General features: G+C 38.3%; 1 protein-coding gene and 1 long non-coding RNA gene across 11 annotated transcripts in view; one reads left to right on the top strand and one right to left on the bottom strand.

The window, feature by feature from the left end:
• Positions 1–26,111, bottom strand: part of LRBA (LPS responsive beige-like anchor protein) — a 593,124-nt gene that overhangs the window by 455,793 nt on the left and 111,220 nt on the right. For all 10 annotated transcript variants that reach the window (XM_059697845.1, XM_059697843.1, XM_059697844.1 and 7 more), the window contains 8 exons: positions 21,970–22,998; positions 20,852–21,030; positions 19,855–20,008; positions 19,330–19,510; positions 16,123–16,250; positions 15,501–15,608; positions 9,153–9,312; positions 4,166–4,601 (listed from right to left, as the gene is read on the bottom strand). In XM_059697845.1, coding sequence (XP_059553828.1) covers positions 4,166–4,601; positions 9,153–9,312; positions 15,501–15,608; positions 16,123–16,250; positions 19,330–19,510; positions 19,855–20,008; positions 20,852–21,030; positions 21,970–22,998 — 2,375 coding nt within the window. The remainder of the gene's footprint in view (positions 1–4,165; positions 4,602–9,152; positions 9,313–15,500; positions 15,609–16,122; positions 16,251–19,329; positions 19,511–19,854; positions 20,009–20,851; positions 21,031–21,969; positions 22,999–26,111) is intronic.
• The window catches only part of LOC132235471 (uncharacterized), a 189,437-nt gene continuing 176,561 nt past the window's right edge, over positions 13,236–26,111 (top strand). Inside the window, exon 1 of the long non-coding RNA XR_009453023.1 lies at positions 13,236–13,426. This is a non-coding gene — a long non-coding RNA (uncharacterized LOC132235471). The remainder of the gene's footprint in view (positions 13,427–26,111) is intronic.

The following is a 26,111-nucleotide window of genomic DNA, read 5'->3' as shown; positions in this document are numbered from 1 at the left end:
TCATCTCCAATCCTTGAAACTACTGACATTAATAATACTTTCAAGCACAAATAATACCTATTCTTCATTTCAGTTCAGTAAATACTGATTGTACAAGATCTTTCATATGTTCCCATTCCTGACACATCTGAAGTGTGGCTTCCTACAGGGGCTGACATTTAAGCCAGCATTCCTCACATGCTTCTGCAATATGCTGTTGTGGTTCCTGAGCATGTGCATTACTTCACAACGCCCACCCTTTGTATATGCTATTCCTCTGCCAAGATGCCTTCCTGTTAGTCCTACTTATCAGCAAGCTTCCTTCTCACCTTTCAAAACCTTGCTCAAAGACAAGCCCCCCCAACCTCTCCAAGTCAAAGTTCATGGTACACTATTCTTTGTGCCCCCACACAATCATATAATATAAACCTTTAAATTATTAATAGCTATGATTAAGCACTGACATATGCCAAGAATTACTACTCAATTCTCAAAACAAGCCTAACATACATATTACTCTCATCTAAAAATTAAAAAGTAAAGCTCAGAAAGTAAAATAACGTACCAAATTAAACGGCAGAAATGATCTACAATTCAGTTTGTCTAAACAAAGGCCTCTAATTTGAACTGTTTCCTCATATTGATCTTTTTTAGTGTTACTGAGCTGTAACTTCCATACTACACGATTCACTAATTTAAAGTGTACAAATGGTTTTTAGTATATTCACAGTTGTGCAACCATCCCACAATATTAACATTTAAACATAATTCTACATTATAATCATTTATAAGCAATAATAATAATAATAATAATAAAGTTTTCCAAAATATAAAACTATGTATGTTACTAACATACAAAAATATATCTGCTCACAAATGGAAAGAGTTGCATTCTCTAGCCCAGCTATGTACTTAATACATAATAGAAAAATAAAGTTAATCAATTTCCAAATTCACTGACTGACTCGAGTCATTTCTGAGGAAGTAACATAATAATGCTTCAGAGCTTTGGGCCACTTAAAAACAAAAACAAAAATTCAAAGTCATAAGAACCCAAATAAAAGGACATTAATCAGTAGGCAGATTTCACGATATTTTCATTTTCTTTACGATCTACTTTCATTATTATAGTTTCCATGTAAAAGACTAAAACTGTCAACAGATGGTATTTTAAGCTATCATATGTATCATATACGTAAGTATAAATCTAAACTAGTAAAACATGTCCTTACAGTTTAAAAAAAAAAATCTAGAAATTTAAATGTACTACTACTCAAGTATAATCATGCAAGGACAAATTATTTCGCACTTTTTTAAAAAGTACCACTTTGCAAAACACAAAGAAAATGCAACATATATCTGACACAACTTTGAGAGCCTATATGCTAAGCAATGTGCAGGGATATTTCTAGCATCATTCTCAAGCAACAGCTTAAGTTTCTGTTTAAGAAACAATTTAAAATACAAATAATTCTAAATTTTAAATATGTGCCATCAATTTTAACAAAAAGCACTTCAAACCCTTTGGAAAATCAATTTGGAAGACAGATATGTCTTTTAGTTATGCAAGTTATTGTTCTGAACTTTCAATTAAAAGCCAAATATTAAACTATAAAATTTTACATACGATAGCTTTCTTCTTTACAAACTCACTAACTTTAATGAGTAATATTTAACTATGCTAAGGACATATATAAATTATATATATTCAGGAACTCTGTGAGTTAAGTGCCACATTTTATCCCCATCTTAAAGATGAAAAACAAGTAATTTTCCTAAGGTTCCACACAAAAAGAAATCGCAAACACTGTTGACTTTTTTTTTTTACATGAACTAGGGAGACTTTTCTGAAAGTTTCTTTATACTTATTAACAACAGACAAGAAGCACCAGTTTCTTCCAGATCACTAAGGTTCAGAAGTTCCATTTCAGAATCACATCAGTTTTAAATATCACAAACTTTCTCACAAATGCTATTTTATTTAACATGCAAATACTTCAGTAAAGGAGAAAAGAGCATTTTAAACCAAGCACTTTAGTCCCTAAGGATCTAGTTGAAAAGCCAGACAAGCCCTTGAACTTTATCAAGATAAATCCCTGGCATCCACTAATCACCAGAGAGGATCTTCAAATTAGATAAGAGCAAGAATTTTGGCATGGGAATGAACACAAACACCTTGCCATCCAAAAAGGCCCACAACCTGGCAGCCTTTCAGCAAGGTTCCACTCATGTAGCTGTTACTCTAAATTTTCCAGCTATTGCTTGAGAGTTGATAATTCTTAAGATATGAGGAGAGTTGTGATTTCTGACACAGCATTCCAGAGATAAACACATGATCAGAGGGAAGCTTTGAAATTCCCAAAGATATTCCACTGGTCTGTAGCTGCATGAAAAGAGTTTTCAAGAGGTGTCTCTTGCTAGGAAAAAGAGGGGGAAACGCAGGGCAGTTGGCTTGCCATCAGACAATATGTTAAATGCATACCAGACGTGTAAGTTCCAAATAACATCCTGAAAAATGCTACCACCAAAATCCCTCTCTATTTCAACAAACCGCTTAATATGTATTACCTAAGTATGGTTTCCTAAATACGTCTATAACCTACTCACTGAAGAAGTCACTAAGGGATAGTTTAATTTCTACACTATTTAAAAAAAAAATACATGCCAAAATAAACGAAATTTGGGACATAAGAAAACAACTTTCTTTAATTATATTAGTAAGATGTATCAAATTTTAAAATCTACTCTTAATCATTTCTGAGCCAAAATTAATGTTCAAATTATAAAATTGAGAATACTTTAAAAACCTGATCATTTACACCTTTTCCAACCATCAAAATATAGCCATTGTTATTAAGAGTTTGATGTATTCTTTTTCAGGCTATTACATGTTTATCTATTAACATGTGATATATGTAATCATGTTTATCTATTTGTTTAAAAGATCATAAATTTCAAATTTTGTACACTGCTTTTTTCATTAATAACATATCTTCATTATAATTTTACATCAATACATAGTGTTCTGTTTTCCTCTCTTTAATGGATGCATAGTATTTACTGTATATAGGAAATAAAACCATCACCAATCCCTCATAGATCAGCAAGTATGTTTTGCGTTGCCCAGCCAAATGAGAGGGTCTGGAATGAATCCACCATGGTTCAAATCTTAGCTCCACCATTTATTAGCATACGCACTTAAAAGACTGAATTTCCCTTTACCTCAGTTTCTTCACCTATAAAGGATAAAAACAATATCTATCCACAGAAGAGTCAAGGGTTTGATTCCCGGTCACAAGCAGATACCTGGGTTGCAGGTTCAATATTCAGGCCCTGTCGGGGCTCATGCAGACGGCAACCAATCAATGTCTCTCTCACATCCATGTTTTCTTCTTTTTGTCTCTCTCTTTCCTCCTCCTCCCTCCCTCCCCCTTCCACTCTCTCTAAAAATCAATGGAGCCCGGCCAGAGTGGCTCAGTAGTTGAGCATCATTGACCAGGAGGTCACAGTTCAATTCCTGGTCAGGACACAGACCTGGGTTGCAAGCTCAGTCCTCAGGGTGGTGGGGCATGCAGGAGTCAGCCGATCGATGATTCTCTCTCATCATTGATGTTTCTATCTCTCCCTCCTTTTCCCTCCCTCTCTGAAATCAATAAAAATATGTAATAAAAAAGAAAATCAGCCCTAACCGGTTTAGCTCAGTGGACAGAGTATCAGCCTGCAGACTGAAGGGTCCCAGGTTCGATTCCAGTCAAGGACATGTACCTTGGTTGCAGGCACATCCCCAGTAGGGGGTGTGCAGGAGGCGGCTGATCGATGTTTCTCTCTCATCGACGTTTCTAACTCTCTATCCCTCTACTTTCCTCTCTGTAAAAAAATCAATAAAATATATTTTTTAAAAAATCAATGGAAAAAATAACCTTGGGTAAAAACAACAACAAAATTATTTAACATATAACTTGACAATGTCATATTGAAATTATTTTTAAATCACTGATAGTGTTAATAAAAATTTGAAATGGTATACAAACCATGCAACAAAAATATCCTTGTAATTTTTAAAAACTAGTTCAAAACAACTGTTTTTAATGTTGAAGCTACAAAATTTGCATAAATTCCTGTTACCCTTTAAATCTTAGCAATTTATAAATACAAGTACACAAAAACCAGAAATTAGTTACAGTACCTGTCAAAAGATCTGAACTGCACAGGTGGTTCAACAGACAGATCACCAAGAGCGCCGAGGCAGGGCGGTGGCAGAAGGGCTGGATCCACTGGGACTCCATCTGCTGGTATGTTAACCAAGCTGCGGAGAATGTCCTTTACATTGACATTTTTTGAAACTGGAAGTGATGGTGCAGCCTTGTTGTCCATCTCATTTCCTCCATCATTTCTGTTGTCCTGAGATTTATTGACTTCCAAAGAAAGAGTGCACAGCACCTCACTGATTGCATCTGGGCCTGCACTGACACTTGGAGAAGCTTCATCCACACTGCTTCCCAAGCCAGCGGCTGTTTCCTCCCCAATGCCTGAGTCCCTTCTTCGAGCAGATGATGTGCTTTTGGATTCTTCCACTGATACTGGAGTTAATGGGCTGGATGCTGCTGGTGTGTTTTCTAGATCTTACCCAGAAATAGTAGAAAAGTACAAATAAAAAAAGTTTAGAACCAATTTTAAAAAGATATATTCCATCCCATAGCCATCTATTATTTTAAATTATGAAATGTATGGCATGTTCTAAAAGGCAAAAATAAATTACATAATCTATAAAATGTTCTGAGTTATTGTACCTATAATAAAATTAGATGACATAATTAAAAAATAAAAATAATCTACACTAATAAAAGACAAAGATGCTAATTGACCGTACCTTCGCTATGCCCTAAGCCACACCCACCAGCCAATCAGAGTGGCTATATGCAAATTAACCCAACCAAGATGGCGGTCGGCAGCCACAGAGCTGGAGCAAGCAAGAGGCTTGGTTGCCTGGGCGATGGAGGAAGCCAAGCTTCCCACCCGCCCCGAGCCAGCTGTGGCCTCGGCTCATGGCAACGAAGTTTCAATTATAGAAGATAAATAAATCCCAGATACCTGCTTCCAGCCAGCCTCCACTGGGAGCTTGGGTGGCTGGGGGTTGTGGCCAGCCTGCACACAGCCATCAACCCCTCACCCAGGCTGGCCACACCCTCATGGGGTGAGGGTTCCCGATGGGGTGCTTAGCCAGCCTGAAAATGGCCCTCAGCCCCTCACCCAGACTGGACAGGCACCCCAGCAGGGACCCCCACCCTGAAGGTGCTATGGCCAGCCTGCAAAGACCCATTAGCCCCTCACCCAGGCTGGCCAGGCACCCCAGCGGGGACACCCATTCTGAAGGGGCTGTGACCAGCCTGTAAACAGCCATCAGCCACTCACCCAGGCTGTCCACACCTTCATGGGGTGAGGGTCACCACTGGGGGGCTTGGCCAGCCTACAAACAACCATCAGCCCCTCACCCAGGCTGGCCAGGCACTCCTATATAATAAAAGTGTAATATGCAAATTGACCCTAACAGCAGAACGATTGGGAATGACTGGTCTCTATGACACACACTGACCACCAGGGGGCAGATGCTCAATGCAGGAGCTGCCCCCTGGTGGTCAGTGCACTCCCACATGGGGGAGCTCTGCTCAGCAACAAGCCAGGCTGACGGCTGCCAGTACAGCGGTGGTAGTGGGAGCCTCTCCTGCCTCCTCAGCACCACTAAGGATGTCCGACTGAAGATTAGGCCTGCTCCCTGCTGGCAAGTGGACATCCCCCGAGAGCTCCCAGGCTGCCAGAGGGATGTCTGACCGCCAGCCTAGGCCCAATCTCCCGGGGAGCAGGCCTAAGCCAGCTGGTGGTCATCCCCCGAGGGGTCCCAGACTACGAGAAGGCACAGGCCAGGCTGAGGGAACCCCCGAGTGCACAAATTTTTGTGCACCAGGCCTCTAGTAAATAATAAAATATACCTGAGAAAACCCTCCAAACTGAACATGACATACAATGGATAGCAGTGCAAGGTTGAAAGTCATTGGCCTACAAAAAAAAGTCCAAACTCCATAGGATAAGGCACAAGGTTCTTCAATAATATAAGTCCACTACAAAGTAAACTTCATCAGGGCAGGGAATTTGTCTTCTCTAACACTTTCTCTCCAGCACCTCTAATAATGCTTGGGCCTACACAATTCCTGGAAAGCAGTAGGTGGTCAATAAATATTCATCAGATGACTATTCATTTCCAACTTTATCTCCTGCTACTCATGCCATCATATACAATCTGCTGAACATGGGACAAAGCTTGGCCTTCCATGCCTTTATACATTGCCATTTCTCTGAACAGTAACCCCAAGACCTCTATCTCAAACATGGTTTCTTCTAGTAGAAAACTTGTTACTCCTCCTCTATGCATGAATACTTCAATGATCCTCAAAATCTAGTTCAACAAGGAGCATCAACTTTTCTCTCTGACTTTTGTTCCCTCCAATCAGGTGCTCACTCCATTCCAACAAAAATGATGCATCTTGCCAATGGTTGCCAAAAACCAACATCCTGCTAAATGGTCAGTTCTCAGTCCTAATAGCACTTGGCAAAGTGGCAACAACTGATTATTCCCTCCAACTTGACAATACTCTTTCACTTGGCTTACACAACACCTCACTGGTTGTTCCTTCTTAATTTCTTTTACTTCCTCTACCTGATCTCTTAAGCTGGAAGGACTTACTGGTAGTACTCAGTCCTTAGTGCTCTTTTTCTCAACAGTTATTCCCTTCATGGTCTCTTCACCCTCAAAGTTTTAAATATCAAAAAAAAAAAAAAAAAACACACAAAAAAAAGCACCTCAGACTATTTACATATAATTGCCTACTCTATATCCTCTATGTCTAAAAGCCACCAGTAGGGGAAAACTGAATTTATCTTCCCCCAAACATGTTTCACCTCTAGTCTATCCATCTGTACCTTATAATAATTCTTGACTACCTTCCATCTTTCCCATAGCCACACCTAATATTTTAACATCTTGTTTTCTCTACCATCAAAATATGACAACTACTCACTAGCTCTACAGCCACCACCCTAGTCTATCCCTAAACCACCTCTTGCCTGGATTACTACAACATGCTCATAACCAGTTATGTTACAGTTACATTAATGGTCCTCTTGGCTCATGCCTCCCTTTGAGAAGTCCTTGAATCTGGGCTGGGCCAGACTTATTTAACCAATAGATTGACGCAGAAGTAGCAATAGACAGTTCTGTGCCTAAGCTCTAATGGGCAGAGGGTACATTCTAGGAGTTCCTGAATATCTCAGTGAGCAATTTGGCTAACCTGCTGAAGAAAACAGGTAGAGAAACCATCAGAAGAGATAGAGGCCCTCCAAAATAATGGAAGGAAACCAAAAAATTTGGCTGAGAACAAGTATCAAGGCCAAAGACATATCCCAAGCTGAGCCATTTCAGTCCATCCACCTCAGCTCTTGCAGCCATCCTCACTCGGGCACTAGATTAATGAGTAGAAAAGCCATCTCAGACTTTCCAACCCCATCAAATATCAGCTGTGTGCCTACTGTGTCCTGTCCAAACCAAATTCACAGAATCATAACACAAGACTAAAGAGTTGTGGTTCAGCCCTGCCTAGGTAGCTCAGTTGGTTACAGCATCGTCCTGGTATGCCAAGGTCGCATGTTTGATCCTGGTCAGGGCACATATAAGAATTAACCAATGACCCTAGGCGGTTTGGCTCAGTGGATAGAGCGTCGGCCTGCGGACTGAAGGATCCCAAGTTCGATTCTAGCCAAGAGCACATGACTGGGTTGTGGGCTAGATCCCCAGTGGGAGGCGTGCAGGAGGCAGCCAATCAATGATTCTCTCTCATCACTGATGTTTCTATCTCTCTCTCCCTCTCCCTTCCTCTCTGAAAGCAATAAAAGAAATATATATTTTTTTAAAGAATTAACCAATGAACGCATAAATAAATGGAACAAAGCAAAAAAAAAAAAAAAGAAGAAGAAGAAGAATTGTGGTTTAGCCACTAAGCTTCAATGTAATGTGTCACACAGCAGTATATAACTAACACCCTGGGTTTTCCTTGCCCTCCAAGGTGTATTCTCAACACAGAATCCTGCATGTATCTTTTAAAAACATAAGTCAATTTTAACTCCCATACTCAAAACCCTCCAATAATTCCCTATCTTCCTTCGAGTAAATATCCACAGCCCATTTCTCCTGGTTATATTCCTGGTATTTTTCCACTAGACTTACTTTCTTTTCTTATACATATCACCTTCTAAAATACTATACAATTTATTTACTACATGTACTTATTTTCTATTTCCTCTCACTAGAAGATAAGCTCCACGAGGGAAGACTTTTTTCCTCTTTTGTTCATGAACATACCCAAGTACCTAGTAGGTACCCAATGAATTTTTATTGAATAAATAAAGAGCCTCCATTGGGTGGCAACTATTCCTATTATTGCAATAATTACTTCTCTAAACACAGCTGGTAGCTACTTCTATAACTCCAAATATTACAGTTACTTACCAAATCTGTCTCTGATAAGAGAATATGAGTTATTTATTCTTCACAACAAATGCTTACATGAACAAAAATGTCTAATATTTTACTTGCAAAGGATAACATTTTCTCAACTTTTAATCAAATGACTCATTTGATTAGAACAGAAATAATCTCTTAATTGCAACTAACTACATGGTACTAAAAATAAAAAGTTTAGTGATTAATACAAATAAGCCCTGGCTGGTGTGGCTAAGAGATTAGAGCATCGGCCTGCTCACCAGAGGGGGTTCAATTCCCAGTCAAGGGCACGTACTTGGTTGCAGGTTTGATCCCTGGCTCCAGTCAAGGCAAATGCGGGAAGCAACCAATAGATGTGTCTCTCTCACATCGATGTTTCTCTCTCTCTCCCCCCTCCCTCCCTCCCTTCATCCCTCCCTCCCTCTCTTTATCGCCCCCACTTCCTCTCTAAAAATCAATGGAAAAAATATCCTCAGGGAGGATTAACAGACAATCAAAAAAGTACATGCTCTCACTTCCTATATAAATGGATTTAAATTATATAATCAATATTTTAACTACTATAAGCAGGTAACATTTTATTTGAACTTTGGATACCAGGGAATAAAATATGGAAACTTACCAGGAAGTGATAAAGTCCCAGTTTCACTAACAGTTCCCTTAAATGACTGGCTACGCCTTTCATTCTGAGGTTCCAAAATGTCTCTGTACTTCGAGACCATAAGAACAGAGATAAAGTATACAACAGCCAAGGCTAAAAACTGAGCTTGTTTGCTATCCTCCTGGGGAAAAATAAAAGTAGGTGATCATGCCACTATTAAATAACGTGTCTTCATTTTATTTTACATGAAAATACTTAAATATAAACATGTGAATAAATCTTTTCACATATGCAGAAAATAATAAATTTAACTTAGCAACAATCAGTTTTTTGGAAAAATGTCCATAAATGAGAGGTTATATGCATGTGAAACATGAAAAGAGAAAAGTTGGCTCTTTTTTTTTAATAAAGTAACTCAATCTGAAGAGATATGTCTCAATATACTTTCTACAACTAATCAAATAGAAATTATCATTATACATGAATAACTATTTTTATTTCTAATCATAAGAATTAAAATACATAAAGTATAAAATAAGTTTTCCTAAAACACAAAACATTAGAGAAAAAAGTAAAAATATCAGATATGTCAAAGTAATTCTTAAGATTACTTTAGTACAGACAACCAAGTATCAGAATTGAAAATATAGTGTCTTCAAAAAAGAAAAGGAAAAACTGGACTGACCTCAAAAACAGGTTTAGGCTTCATCCTAAACTCTAGAGTTCACCTGCATATCTCTACATCAATAGCCTCTTCATCTGGCCAAATTCCCCATTTTCAATGGGATCCTCAGCACATCACTATTTGATAACTTTTCAAAATAAATTTGAATTTAATTTAAAAGAAAAAACTAAAACCTTCCCATCAAATCCTGAAAATTAAAGGTATTTTGAGCCCAGCTGATGTGGCTCAGTGGTTGAGCTTTGACCTATGAACCAGGAGGTCATGGTTCAATTCCTAGTCAAGACACATGCCCAGGTGCCCGATTCCCAGTGGGGGTGCATGGAGGAGGCAGCCTATCAATGATTATCTCATCATTGATGTTTCTATCTCCCTCTCCCTTCTCCTCTGAAATCAATAAAAATATATTTTTTAAAGGTATTTTGAGTAGCAGATAAATTTAGGAAGAGGAAAACAAAGAACACTATTGCCTAGCACAAAAATAAATGGAAATTAATGGTACCAATTAACTAAAAATTAATAACTAGCGTCAAAACTTTTGGACACAATAAATTTCAAAAAAAAAATGAAGATATCCACCTGATACAGTATGACATATTTGTAATCAGATAAGAACCTATATCTGAGAGAACCAAGATGGCGGCATAGGTTAACGCCGGAGTTTGCTGCTTTGAACAACTACTTCAAAAGTGAAACTAAAAGACGGAACGGACATCACCCAGAACCACAGGAACGCTGGCTGAGTGGAAGTCCTACAACTAGGAGGAAAGAGAAACGCATACAGACACTCAGAGGAGGCGCAGTGCTGAAGTCAAATTCTGAGGTGCGGAGCGGGGTGGCGGCGGAGGGCGCGGCTGTTGTTTTCAATCGGGAGGGAGTCGCAGACTCTGAGCTCCAGATACAGGCGAGTCTTTAGGGACCCAGACTCAAACGGGAGAAGCGGGACTGTCTGGCTTCGGTCAGAGCGAGTGCAGCTTTCTCTCCGAGCTTTGCAGCGGGTGCTGGGACTCAGAGAGGCAGAGCCCCTGGGGACAGGACTGAGAGCCGCCATAACTGCTCTCTCCGGCCCAAACTGTTGATCCTGTTCGACCCGCCCTGCCCAAGCCCTGCACAGAGGCAATTGCCGGATAGCCTCAGGAAAAGGCTAGATTAGCACCTCCCTAGAGGACAGAAGTTCTCTCACTGCTGACACAGCTGATTCTCATAGCCACTTGGCCTGGAGGTCAAACCCTCCCTGCTATTAGCTACAACAATCAAGGTTTAACTATAAGACTGCGAACAAAGACCACTAGGGGGTGCACCAAGGAAGCATAACAAAATGCGGAGACAAAGAAACAGGACAAAATTGTCAATAGAAGATATAGAGTTCAGAACCACACTTTTAAGGTCTCTCAAGAACTGTTTAGAAGCCGCTGATAAACTTAATGAGATCTACAAGAAAACTAATAAGACCCTCGATGTTATGTTGGGGAACCAACTAGAAATTAAGCATACACGGACTGAAATAACGAATATTATACAGACTCCCGACAGCAGACCAGAGGAGCGCAAGAATCAAGTCAATGATTTGAAATGCGAGGAAGCAAAAAACACCCAACCGGAAAAGCAAAATGAAAAAAGAACCCAAAAATGCGAGGATAGTGTAAGGAGCCTCTGGGACAGGCTTCAAGCGTACCAACATCAGAATTATAGGGGTGCCAGAAGATGAGGGAGAGCAAGATATTGAAAACCTATTCGAAGAAATAATGACAGAAAACTTCCCCCACCTGGTGAAAGAAATGGACTTACAGGTCCAAGAAGTGCGGAGAACCCCAAACAAAAGGAATCCAAAGAGGACCACACCAAGACACATCATAATCAAAATGCCAAGAGCAAAAGATAAAGAGAGAATCTTAAAAACAGCAAGAGAAAGAAATTCAGTTACCTACAAGGGAATACCCATACGACTGTCAGCTGATTTCTCATCAGAAACTTTGCAGGCCAGAAGGGAGTGGCAAGAAATATTCAAAGTGATGAATAGCAAGAACCTACAACCAAGATTACTTTATCCAGCAAAGCTATCATTCAGAATTGAAGGTCAGATAAAGAGCTTCACAGATAAGGAAAAGCTAAAGGAGTTCATCACCACCAAACCAGGATTATATGAAATGCTGAAAGGTACCCTATAAGAAGAGGAAGAGGAAGAAAAAAGGTAAAGATACAAATTATGAACAACAAATATGCATCTATCAATAAGTGAATCTAAAAATCAAGTGAATAAATAATCTGATGAACAGAATGAACTGGTGATTATAATAGAATCAGGGACATAGAAAGGGAATGGGCTGACTATTCTTGGGGGGGAAAGGGGTGTGGGAGATGCGGGAAGAGACTGGACAAAAATCGTGCACCTATGGATGAGGACAGTGGGTGGGGAGTGAGGGCGGAGGGTGGGGCGGGAACTGGGAGGAGGGGAAATATGGGGGGGGAAAAAGAGGAACAAATGTAATAATCTGAACAATCAAGATTTAATTAAAAAAAAAAAAAGAACCTATATCTGATACAGTAGTACCTAAAAAGGACTACTGTAAGAACTTATTACTCTTGATGGAAAAGGTAAATGAACATTCTTCCTTTTCTATTAACCATCCCTTTTCTCGAGATACCCGTGTTCCTCTGCCACACAATCCTGCCATCTATTATAATAATCACTGCTAATGATATCAACATTTAAAAGGCAGACAAACAACTTAGTCTTAACTTCTTAATCTCTTATAATTTATTGAAGCCTAACTGCATCCTTATTTAGCCCATTAATATGTTTAATGTTTACTAATTAAACCCATGCAATAAACTGTAGCTATCATTTATTGACTACTCACTGTGAGCTAGCCACTGTGCTATACTTCATATACATTCCTTTACCCCTTAGAACAAGATAAGAATTAGAGAAGTTAAGTAATTTACCTAAGGCCATATAGTAAGTGAAAAAGCAAATGTAAAGTCAGATTAGAGTGATTAAATACCTTAGCTCTTAACTTCGGGGCAATCATTTCTTTATAGACCTAATCTTAAATCATTTCCTTTTCCATCAAAGTTTGCTTTGGCTAGAAGAGGCTCTGAGATAAGGTTTGGGAAATAGAAACTTTTCTCTTTTCTAAAACTCCTACCAAGTGGTTATATAACTTTTATAATTAATAAAATTAAAATCACTTATAACTTTAATAAATTACAATATAGACATAGCAAATAGTCTAATTCTCTGTCCAAATATCATAATATAATAACTTGTTAAAAAATTCCCAAAAGCCTGATCATACAGAGCCAGGGTGAGGAATTTTTATTTTAAGTGCTATGAAAGGACATTAGAGAATTTTTACAGCAAAGGAGTTAATATCATCTATTCTAGATTTTTAAAGATTACTCTAGGACAGTGATGGCGAACCTTTTGAGCTCGGCGTGTCAGCATTTTGAAAAACTCTAACTTAACTCTGGTGCCGTGTCACAAATGGAAATTTTTTTATATTTGCAACCATAGTAAAACAAACATGTATATTTTTGATATTTATTTTATATATTTAAATGCCATTTAACAAAGAAATATCAACCAAAAAAATGAGTTCGCGTGTCAGAGGTGACACATGTGTCATAGGTTCGCCATCACTGCTCTAGGACATACAAGGTTATGGGGCAATAGACTGGACACATGCTCAAGAAAGGAGAATGGAAAGAGAAGGAAGCAGCAATATTGGGTCCCAAAATGAACCAGTCAATGGATTCTTAAAAAACAAAACTTGATGGTTTCTTGATTAAAGGAATAACAGCAGCTACCAAAAAGTAAAAAAAGAGAAAAAAAATTTTAATTGAGATTTAGGGAGGCAGCATAATCATATGATTAATATCAAAATTTCAAGAATTAGATTTCCTAATCTAAGTGGGTTAGATTCCCTAGTCCTTAACCCACTTCCACCTTTTACTACTTGTGTGATCTTCAGCAGTTATTTAACCTAATATTCTCATAGGATTATTGTGTATATTAAATGAGAAAATACATGGAGCATCCAGTTCTATGCTTAATACACAGTAAGTGTTCAATAATTATTCGCTATACTATTAACAAATTGTACATGTGTATAGACTTAATGAAGAGCTCAGGAGAGGACTAAAACACAAATGTGGAGAAGATGAAGAATTGAAGTTATAAAGTTTATAAAAAACATGTAATAGAAAGCATCTAGTACTTAACACACAGTAACTGTTCAATAAATATTAACTAATAACAAGACTCCAAATCCCTGTGAGTAGGATTACAAGTGATTTTTATTTTCATATTATACTTTCTTATGTGACTGTACAATTTCTATATGCAGCTTGGCCATATCCTATATCAAAATCGGCTAAAACAAAACTTTTTCATCTTTACAAAATTAAAAACACCACACACAACATTTCATCATTTACCAGTATGTCATATTTATATTTCTTTGAGGGAAAAATATCCAATATTCAGAAAATAATAAGACATTCAGGACTTAGGCATTTCACTACTTTCAGAGTATGGATTCTGAAGTTCAGACTGCTGGGTCTGAATCCTATCATCTACACTAATAAAAGAGAAAAATGGTAATTGGCGTACGACGATACCCTTTTCATTGGCTAATCAGGGCTATATGCAAATTAACTGCCAACTAAGATTGGCAGTTAACTGCCAACAAGATGGCGGTTAATTTGCATATGTAGGCACAATGCAGGGAGGCGAAAGGGAAAGCAGGAAGAAGCCCCCTGCCACTGACAGTGATCGGAAACCCAGGGGGGAGCTAAGAGCTGGGGGGCAGGGCAAAGGCGACCCTGGGGCCGCCTTTGCCCTGCCCCCCAGCCATGATCGGAGAATCAGGTGCCTTTTCCGCCCTGGCCAGTGATAGCAGGAAGTAGGGGTGGAGCCAGCAATGGGAGCTGGGCACGGTCGAAGCTGGCAGTCCCAGGAGCTAGGGGCCCCTTGCCTGGGCCTAAAGCGAAGCCCACGATCGTGGGGCCGCTGCAGCTGTGGGTCCCCGCTGCCCGGGCCGGACGCCTTAGCCAGAGACATCCTGCAGGGGCAGGGGCGGAGCCCATGCGATCGCGGCACCCCCCGCTGCCACTGCAGGTCCCCGCTGCCCGGGCCGGATGCCTAGGCCAGATGCAACAGGCCTGGGCAAGGGGCCGATCCTGCGATTGGAGGGTGATGGGGGTCAATGCCTGAGGGCTCCCAGTATGTGAGAGGGGGCAGGCTGGGCTGAGGGACACTCCCCCCCACCCCCACACCCAGTGCACGAATTTCGTGCACCGGGCCCCTAGTTTACTAATAACTCCATTAGCTTAAAAAAGTTACTCAAGCTCTATGCGCCTCAGATTCCTCATTTATAAGATGGAACTTACAACAGTATCCAACTCAAGAAGTTGTTGCACTTAATGAGTACATGTGAAGCACTTATAGTGCTTACTATATAATAATACGCTATTCTCTTTAGTGTAATTGTTCTGATATATTAGTTCCATTTATATAAATAATATCTCCCAATATTCTATGATTCTAAGATTACTGTCAAAAAACTGGCTTCTTCTTTCTACTCGACTATTTTATCACAGAGAGTTTTCACTCTCAATACTTTGGGCCTCAGTGGAAATACATATCAGCTAAGAGAGTACGTGAAAGAAATACTGTTACTTACGATGTCTCTGAAGACAACTGCCCTAAGTCGATTGATATCCATGTCCTGTAGGAGCCTGTCAAAATCTCTCACTGGAGATATACCACCAGTTACCATGTCCACTGGACTCTAAGACAAAAAAAAAAAAATTACACAGATATTTTTTAAAGTAAACACGGTATTCCAGTAACCAGAGAAATCAGGCTATTAAGTACTTGTTTTTCATACTTCTTTCTCTCTCTGTTTTTCTGTTGTTATTGTTGTTGTTGTTTTTTGTTGTTGTTGTTGTAGTTTTTGGATGCTGGGTTAGAGGTGGCGGTACAGAAGGGATCCAGGAAGGAAAAAACAAACTGCATGCTAACTCACCAAGTACATGAAATACAAATTGACATAGTTGAAGGGGAAAGGTATTGTAGACACAAGAAAAGTAAACATTTGGAAAAGCAGACAAGATTAAGTATAAGCAAATCTTTACTGTGTATTTAAACACAAATATTTAAATGTTATGTCCACAGACTAAAATAACTATTTTAGGACCTCTGTCAGATTTATTTAACTTTATGTTGAAATGAACAAATAAAGTTAAGACTTAATCATAAATAAGAGTGTGCTTTTTTACTTAATTAATGATTCTGTATCTCACCTTTGCTGTGGATTTCCCCATGGGGATCAGGCTGTGCACTGTTTTCTGGCCTTTGGTGGCATCTCCTCTTGTTTTCAGTTGTGAATGCTGCTGACACTCCAAGCAATTCCTGACTGCCACTGCACACACTGTTATTTATTTTAAGGAAAAGATTGGGTAAGAAAAGAAAATTATATTTAAGATTATGGAACTGATAAAAATCACCTACCCAATACGATTTACATAAGATTTTATTGGAACCAGATTACCTTCAGCAAAGTCCTGAAATGTCCCTGGACTTTCTCACCTACTGTTTGTTTTCTGACTTTGGTAGTGACTCTGTTAGGGGCCACTGCTAAGAGGGAATCAGTTCAAGAACCTTAACTGTTTCTTAGATCTCACCTAAGCTACTTGCAATGATCTCTTATTAAGAAAAAGATAGGGGAAAAAGAACAAGAAAGAGAGTTGCAAAGGAACAGAAAGCAAGTCACACTGCATAAACTAGTCTATGACAATAACCTATTATCTTCATTGACGTAGAATAGTTAAATTGGAAATGCATGTTTTTCTGATGATGTATTATTACAGCATTATATTAATAGAGTGATAGAGAGTATAGCTTTTATATGGGAATATTTATAGGGTCTACATTTTACTGGCTTTCATTAAAACTGTTTAAAGGGTGAAAAGCGGAAAGGAGATTACTATACAGTCCAAAATTACTTCTCTAAAAATCTAACCAATTGGGCAGCTACTTGAGTTACATAGAAATTAATTCTGAATTTTAAATGATGAATTAAGTAATGCACAATTGACTAATAATTGCTTGACATCACATAATCATCTTACTTCCCAACCAGATCAGTAACACTCAATGTATCTGATCAGAATAAGAGTGGGAGAGAAATTAGGAACAAGACAGCCTTGGCCAGATAGCTCAGTTCATTGGAGCATCATCCCATAAACCAAAAGGTTGTGGGTCCAATTCCTGGCCAGGGCACATACCTAGGTTGTGGGTTTGAACCCTGGTCTGAGTGTGTACAGGAGGGAACCAAATCAATGTTTCTATCTCACATCAATGTCTCTCTCTTCCTCTCCCTTTGTCTCTCTAAAAATCAATAAAACATATACTCAGGTGAGGATTAAAAAAAAGGAAATTAGGAACAAAACATAAATTAAAGTGGGGATTTTAAATACCACCAGACTACCATAAGGCAACAGGCACAGAATTGAGAAAGAGAAGCATTCAGAAAGGTGTCAAAGTAAACAACAAAAATTAGAAAAAAAGGAAGGAAAGGAGGAAGGGAGAATATGGAATGCAACTCTGTCAAATCTGGAATCATCCCCAGGAAAATAACCTTTGTACTATTTTTTGACAAGTTACATAAAATCAAGTTTGGGTCTGCATTACAACCATAGAGGACTGCCTAGTGTCAATCAGTCCCAGGAGTACAGGTTACTCACTATTGTTGCCCTCTTACCTTTCTTCCCCAGCCTCAGGAAAGAGACCAGGGATGAAAACATTTGGATTATTTACCAAGCTTACCAGACTGTACTAAGTGACTTTGCCAATTATACATTTTGAATTTCCATAGGTTTCCTATTTTCTCTGATCTCAACTTTCCTCATGAATAGAAAAAACGAAAATGATTGTTGGCCCATTGTGAAAATCAGCAATAATGACAAATTACAGCAGTCAATAATAGCTGGTTTTGTTATGTTCACCATTTGAATTTTTTTTTTAAATTTATCTTTATTGTTGAAAGTATTACAGATGTCCCCTCCCCCCCCACCCTTTACCCCTCTACCGGTTTCTCACCCCCTCCCCGGGCCTTTACCACACTATTGTCTTAATCTTTCTTACTTAAAATTTTAAAACAACTTTCTAAAAATTGTTATGCCAAATTCTTCAAAGCATCCTAAGTTTAAAAGTACTCTGAACAGCATTTTGAGTAAAAATAATCACTGTACCAAAAAAGACTAAGTACAAATATATCTCAGTTTATATAACACATTCTTACTAAATATGGGGAAATATTTCATTAATTAGACTTCCCACTTCTAATGCTGCCTTTTACAGTCTGTCTTCGTAAGTCATAGCTTGTAATAGTTTTGCTTCCACTTTCTGGTCCCACTCTCTCCAACCTACTTCTCTCCATTTAATAAGCAAATCATTAACAAAGTGTCAGTATTTACAACTGAAAATAGGACACCTTCTGTGTTAAGTAAAAAAAAATTGGTTCACCTAAGGCAGCCCAATAACACTAAAATTCTTTTCACGGATTTTAACTTTTACCTAAGGAAGAACTGCCTCCAGAAGGATAGAGGTTTAATAATTTTATTAACTGCTTTAACAAATTACCACAGCTTATTTGGACAACGGCTGTGCTGGAATCATGCTAGTTTAGAACCTTGCTACTCAATTGTGTTAGTAAGAGAAGCAACATCGATATCACACAGACTTATTAGAACAACCAGTTTAGGCCTCATACCAGACACATGTAATCTAAACTGCATTTTAACAAGATCCTCTCTGGTGACTTATGTGTATAAATTATTTTTTGTTCTTCTCTTTTCTTTAAAAAAATTTTTTCAATTATAGTTTACATATAATATTATATTAGTTTCAGGTGTACAGAGTGATTAAACATTTATATAACTTACGAAGCAATCCCCCTAATAAGTCTACTGCCCATCTAACACCATACATACTTATTACAATATTACTGACTATATTCTCTATGCTTTACCCCACATCCCTATGACTATTTTTACAACTGATAATTTGCACATTAGCTGGGACTTGTTAGAAATACAATTTGAGGCCTCATCCCAGACCTATATAATCTACTCTGCATTTTAACCAGATCCTCTCTGGTGATTCATGTGTATAAATTTTCTTTTTTTAACTTGAGAAGCACTATCTTACAGCAAAAAAAAAAAAAAAAAAAAAAAAAGATTAGAAAAAGAGGGATAATGCTGACCAGAATCAATTTAGTTGATTTTTTTTCAAAACATGTCCTTCCTCTTCTATACAACTTGTCGACTACTACTCTAGCACAGTACATACACAGTCCTTCACTCTCTGCAAGTTTAAAAGTAGCATATGACAAAATGACTAGCACACATTTGCCTAACAACAAGAGAAAGATAATGTTCAATTTAATTTGTCTGGATTACTAAAACTTTTTCAAGTAAATTCCTAACTAATGGGTTTTAACAGCTCACCAAGTCGGAGACATTGCCGCAAAATTCCTCCAGATGACATATTTTTTTCAGCTTCAATTTCAGTAAAGCCCAGAGAACTTGCAAATATGAGCACATCCACAAGGCTGATTAGCCTCTGCAAAAATGTCACAGAGGCTTCTATGGAGAGGCCCTGAGTAGGCTCAATATTCTCCAGCTCATGCTGTAAAGAATCAAGTTTGACAATTACATCTATATTCTGATAAAAATCTAATTTTATTACATCATTCCCCAATGTTCTAAATTTTATAAAAAGCCAGGCTTCCAGAAATCTACCACCACAAAGTGATTTCCTTATCATTTCATCTAAAAAAGGGCAAAGGAAACACAGTTGAAACACTGTCAATCATTTCATATTCACTAACTGACACATCCCTAAGAAATCAGCATTCCTTTTAGTACTTTCTTTTCTGTTGCTTTGATTTACAGCACATTCAAGTTTTAATCAATAAAGATGCATAAAAGTCATGTTTTCACACCAATTTTATAGAGTAGTTAAGTCCTTACTGTAGCCGATGTAGCAGCTGAAAGCAATGGCAGTATACCCCCACAAGCCATGACCATATTGTCCATCACTTGAGAGATGAGATGAATTGTGTTGTGTACAAAGATGACATTATCACTGCTATTCACGAAGTCCATAACTGTCTTTGTTGAATGGCTGTCCAAAGATAAATGGTGTTTACTGATAAAGCTAAAGAAAGGAAATCACAATTTGCCTACTTGAGGGGAGGGAGGATAAGAAGGTGCTTTTGCTTCATCTTGAAAGCTTGAGTAAGACAATGATGCAGCAGGCACATGGGGGTGTATACTTCCTCAGAAGATGCGGGCCATTCCATAGCGGCAGTTACTATCCAAGCCCTTTTCCAGTGCTGAAACATAAATACTATTCATCTGACACTTGATATGAAAAGTTGAACTAAAATATCCTTAACTGGGAACAAAACTGAGAAGCCATGTGGCAAACATTAAGAGGTAAATGGTGCAAAATGTGCTACTGAAAATGAATTTTCTACTAACATTTTCTTAGATAATTTCATAATATGCTTTTATATGGAGTAAAAGTAATATACAAATAACAATAAACAAATTAGCACTTTTAAAATCATAAATCATACAATCAAGGATAATCTGAAACACAGATTTTGTTATACCAAAAATTCACTGGAGAACTGGAAGTTATTCTTAAATGCCAATTTTTTAGTAGCTCTAATAATAAACCCACTTGGTGGATCTACCTCCAGGTGAATTACATACTGTAAAATATGTTACAGGAAATAAATGTTCGACAAATTTTTAAAAAGAAAAATCTTCAAGTTTTTGTAATGAGACAGAGTAACTCATTTTTATAATGACAAGTTAATTCAATAAAACCTTATCACAGAAATAATATATACTCTATTTTTAAGCAATTAATTGCAAAATGTTAACTATGTAAATTTCTTTGAAAACAAAGGCTAAAATTTATTATACAACATCTTCTATAATAAACATATGGACAAACCTTCTCCACATCTGTATATCTGTTTCTATTGAAAATAACAGATCAGTGAGCAAACGCTGATGCATATGAGACCATTTGAATTCAGGAATACGAAACATAGTAGGTCTGGAATCCCTCCTTTGTCCATTAACGACATCTGATGCTATTCCTTGCCCTGATTGCTCCTGTTGCCTTGACGTCTAATACAGAAAATTAAAAAGAGTAATAAAATAAGTTCAATTTCAAAGGAAGGCATTAATAAGTAATTTAAAACCTTCTATAAAATGCATCTAACAAATACATTTTAAGATACTAAGGAACCAAATTAAAGAAAAACTATCAATGAGTTATAGAAATACTTTAATACATTTAAAACAGTTGTCAAATATACTAAACTAGCACAATTCAACATACTTAACTTGGAATCACGTTAGTATTACCACCAGCTGATGTAGCGTTTTATGAAAGAATTCAGAGAAGTTCTTTATTTTGAATATTAGCATGAAAGAAAGGCAGTATCTGGATTATAAACTGGCTAGAATTAAGAACAACAACAACAAAAAGACAACAGAATAAAGGACAAACCAACAAACAGGAAGGAGGGAGAGAGAAAAGAGTTGAATAAAGTGGAAAAGGACACATGCAACCAACAACTGTCTCATGAATTCCTCTGGATACTAGTAAAGGAGAAAGCTGGGCCTCCAGATCTCACAAAAGCTTCCCTCCTTCAAATTAAACACACTTCATGGGAAAATTTTAAACCACACACTTTGTATAAAACAGTACACACTAGCAGGTGGTTCTGCAGGAATGTAAATCTAGATTTTGTTGGAAAATTAATGTGCTATGGCTGGGTTATCAAAAAAAGTATAAAACACAAGTATTTTTAGTATTTGCTTTATAAAGCAAAATTATGTCAATCCTGAAAATTGATAGTAACTTTTAGTGATGCTAATAAAAGTTGCCATTAAATGAACTCATACTACAAGCCAAATGCTGTGCTAAAGAAATTAAATCTTTAGATACATTGCATTTATGAAATTGCAAATAGGATACAATGAATTCTAAACAAAAATAAAATATACATATACTTGCTCTATTTTAACTCAGGCAAATACATTTTAAGAAGACATAATCACCTCAAGCACAGGTTGAAGAGGTTGAGATGCCTCCATGTTAGTACTGGCCTTCAATTCCAGGTTCTCAGTATCTGTGGCAACACTGGAAACATCCAACCTCGCAATCTTCTGGTCAGAAGTAGTAGGAGACTCTAAGACATTATCATGAGCATCACTAATTGCTTTGGTTTTTCTAGCCAAGTCAGTTTTCTTCCCTTCATCCAGCATCTGACCAATGTCTGATTTCATAACTGTTTGGGAAGCAGTCGTGTCTGGTGAGGTAGCTGAAGACCCTGCATCTTTAGAATCTTGAGTTTCAGTATCAGCTTGCTTCTTACTTAAAGGTTCCTCCTCTTGAAGTGTTAATTTTTGGTCATTACTAAACATGTCCAGTCTTTCCCTGGCTTCAGTTGTATGGGGAGACAAACTATTTCCCTGAAGCTCTGTGGGTAGACTGGCTTCCTCAGTAGGACTACTATCTACCTTCAGTTCTACATAATCCTCATCATCTTCTTCCTCTCCTATAGACTTATCCAATAATTCTGGCGCCTCTGAAGCATCCTCTTCTGAAGGAGAACTTACTGAAGCAGTTACTTCACTGACAGTCATATCTTTGGTACCTGTTTTCAAAGTATTAGAGAAAATGGTCCCAACTTCTACTGTGTCAGAAGGTACTTCTAAATCACCTGCATTTGCTATGTCATTTATCGGTGTTTTCTCTAAAGGGACTTCATCCAGTAACTCTTCATTTCCCTGCCCAGTTTTCATTTCTTCATTAGCTGTATTATAAGTCTGCAGTTCAATGTTGTATGAGTCAGAAGAACTTGTCTTCTCAATACTTGACTTTCCATCACTATTTTTGGTGACATGAGGAGACACAGGAGAATCCTTCGTATCTGATTGTTGGGATCCTCCAGAAACATTTACATCCCCGCTAATGCCAGAAACTGCTTGAACTGAACTTGAAGAAGATTGCCCTATATCATCAACATTTCCCTGGTATTCCCTAAATATGTTGGCAAGGTTTTCTTTGTGTATTTCGAAAGTGACCTAGATGAAAGATATATAATTAGTCAAAATAGGCAAAAAAAGGGAACAAAGCATGCAGAATATAAATATATTTAACAACTTTTCAAATATGCAGTTTATATAAATGCAATAAAACAATTTTCCTGTAATATCCTTATAAAATGATGTCAATCACAAAATTATGAACAATCAAGAAAAATTATAGCTAATCTTAATGCTAACAGGTAGCATGCCATCAAACTACAAAAAGAACATAGTTATTTAGACTATTTGAGGTGTACAGGAAAAGAACACCCTAGTCTCTTGACCTCTACCAACTTGTACCAGGATCTAAGTATGTACCATTGAAAAGTGTGTGGTGCACTAGATAACACATTGTTTCAACTGCAATGAAAATTCATTTCCCCATGACTTATCCTCAGCAGAAATTAAAAACTATCAATTAAGCTCACAATTTGAGCATCTCTCTATATATTAAACTAGAGGCCTGATGCACGAAATTCATGCAAGGGGCTTGGGCAAACTTTTTTACTCGAGGGCCACAATGGGTTCTTAAACTGGACTGGAGGGCCGGAACAAAAGCATGGATGGAGTGTTTGTGTGAACTAATATAAATTCAAAGTAAACATCATTACATAAAAGGGTACGGTCTTTTTTTTTTTTTAGTTTTATTCATTTCAAACGGGCAGGATCCGGCCCGCGGGCCGTAGTTTGCCCACAGCTGGGCTAGGCCCTCGCAGCCGCGATGGCCTGTCTCAGACCTTGCAGCCCCGGCTTCATCTGGAAGGTCACCTGGAAGGACGTCCAGAAGGTCGTTCAGCTGTCCAGTCTAATTAGCATATTACGCTTTTATTGTTATAGGCTAGAAGCCTGGGGCAAAACATTCGTGCACTGGAGTGGGGAGTCCCTCAGCCCGGCCTGCACCCTCTCACAGGGAGTGGGCCTAAGCCAGCAGTTGGGCATCCCCCGAGGGGTCCTTAGTGCTGCCTCGGAGGCGGGAGAGGCTCCCGCTACCGCCGCTGCACTCGCCAGCCATGAATTCGGCTTCTAGCTGAGCAGTGCTCCCCCTGTGGGAGTGCACTGATCACCAGCTCCTGCATTGAGCATCTGCCCCCTGGAGGTCAGTGCACTTCATAGCAACCAGTTGTTCCACCATTCGGTCGATGTGCATATTAGCCTTCTATTATATAGGATTACTAAAACCTTTTTTACTAAGCTAGAAAATACAATTCTTTTGAAGTGAAAATAAAATTCAACCTTTCACCAAAGGTCAACGGTAATTTTCCAAGTCTGAACTGTCACAAATGGCCTGCAAGTTACAGTTATTCCAGCTATGCACCCATTCATTCCACTTGTATATGACTGGCTACTATGTATTCAACACTGTCAGCATATCATGCTTAGCCTTTTACCCAACTAAATGAAAAAAAAATTGATTAGGAAAAAGTATAAAAGTGATTTTATAAGTATAAAAGTATAAAAGGACTGTGATTTTTAATGTCAAAGGTTTGATTTTTTATCTCATCAATATTATCTTATAGGCAATCATTATGTTTGTCACTGGTGTTGCAATGGGAAATGTCTCTCAAAAGGTTATAATACTTGAAGAAAGTAGAAGCATAATTACAGTTTATCAATGCAAGAATTGTTTGCTCCTATAACTTATGAGAGATATATAGTAAACTGAACCTTTAGTCAATAAACTGTAATTGAGCCCTAGTATAGAGGGATGGTAGTGGTTAATAACGAAATGATTTTTTATGCCCAAATATCCATAGGCCTTTTTGAATCACAGGGGAGTATACACATAGGTAAAAGGCAAGGAAAAATAATAATACATAATGCACACATTTTCTTCTATAGCTATTAACTAGCCTTGAATCATGGGCATTCACAGTACATTCATGCCATGATGTGATATAGCTAAAAATGAAAATGTTCAGGGCTCCTGCCGAGGGGACAGCTGGCTGCACCCAACCTGAATCTGCAGAGCACGCCCCGCTGGGGGAGCTAGAGTTGGAGACTCTGGCAGAGACTGCATGGTATGGCTCTGGAGTAGGGGCCCCAGCTGAGTTCCTGACCATGCTGCCCCCAAGTAGGAGACCCACTAACCCCATCCTCCTGACCCCAGTAACCCCACCCTACTGAGCTCTTGCCTTGTGGAAGGGTCTATGAGGCACGGCCAGCCTGGGCCCACTCTACAGTCTTTCTTCAGAAGGCTGTGGAGGAAGATCAGGCAACCTTGTGGGGTGGCTGAGTAGCAGAGGTAGAGGCAGACCTCAGAAAGCCTTTGGCCTTTTATTGATTGCCCCCAGCTCAGAGCTCAAAATAAACATATAAGATAAATGTCAAGTAATAAGAAATCTGGAGGAAAAAAGGAGGTGGAAAATAACCAAAGACAGTCTAGGTGGAAAGGTGTATTTTGCTAGGTAAGTGGGCAAGGTATCTGAAGATACTACATTTGAAAAGAGATACGCATAAAGTGAGAGAGCAAGCATATTAAAATAAAACAGATTTAGGCAGAAGGAAGAATAAATGCAAAGGCCCTAAAACCAAAATAAGCATGGTATGTTCGAGGAATAATAGACCAGTAGACAGAGAACTATATATGGTAAAGTCAGAGATGTAGCCATTGGCTAGTCAGCCTTGGGCAAACTACGGCCCGCAGGCCAGATCCAGCCCGTTTGAAATGAATAAAACTAAAAATAAAAAAAAGACCGTACCCTTTTATGTAATGATGTTTATTTTGAATTTATATTAGTTCACACAAACACTCCATCCATGCTTTTGTTCCGGCCCTCCTGTCCAGTTTAAGAACCCATTGTGGCCCTCGAGTCAAAAAGTTTGCCCACCCCTGGGCTAGATCATGAAGACGGAGCATTACAGACTGTGTTAAAGACTGAATTTTATTCTGAGTGAGAGAGCACCATTAGAGAAATCCAAGTACAAAGGAGACAGGATCTGATTTCTTACAGTATCAGTTTATTTAGAAAACTGACTTTAGGGAGATCATTTCTGCACTGACACTATCACCTAAGGAACACAAGTCACATAGCTACCAATCTCACAGTGATTTTCAAAATACAGATCATTTATCTCTACAATAGCCAGTGCTAGAATGAGTTTAGTTTTCA

This window comes from Myotis daubentonii, chromosome 5, assembly GCF_963259705.1.
Source record: "Myotis daubentonii chromosome 5, mMyoDau2.1, whole genome shotgun sequence".
Lineage (NCBI taxonomy): Eukaryota > Metazoa > Chordata > Mammalia > Chiroptera > Vespertilionidae > Myotis > Myotis daubentonii.
This window is presented reverse-complemented; position numbering and strand designations above follow the sequence as displayed.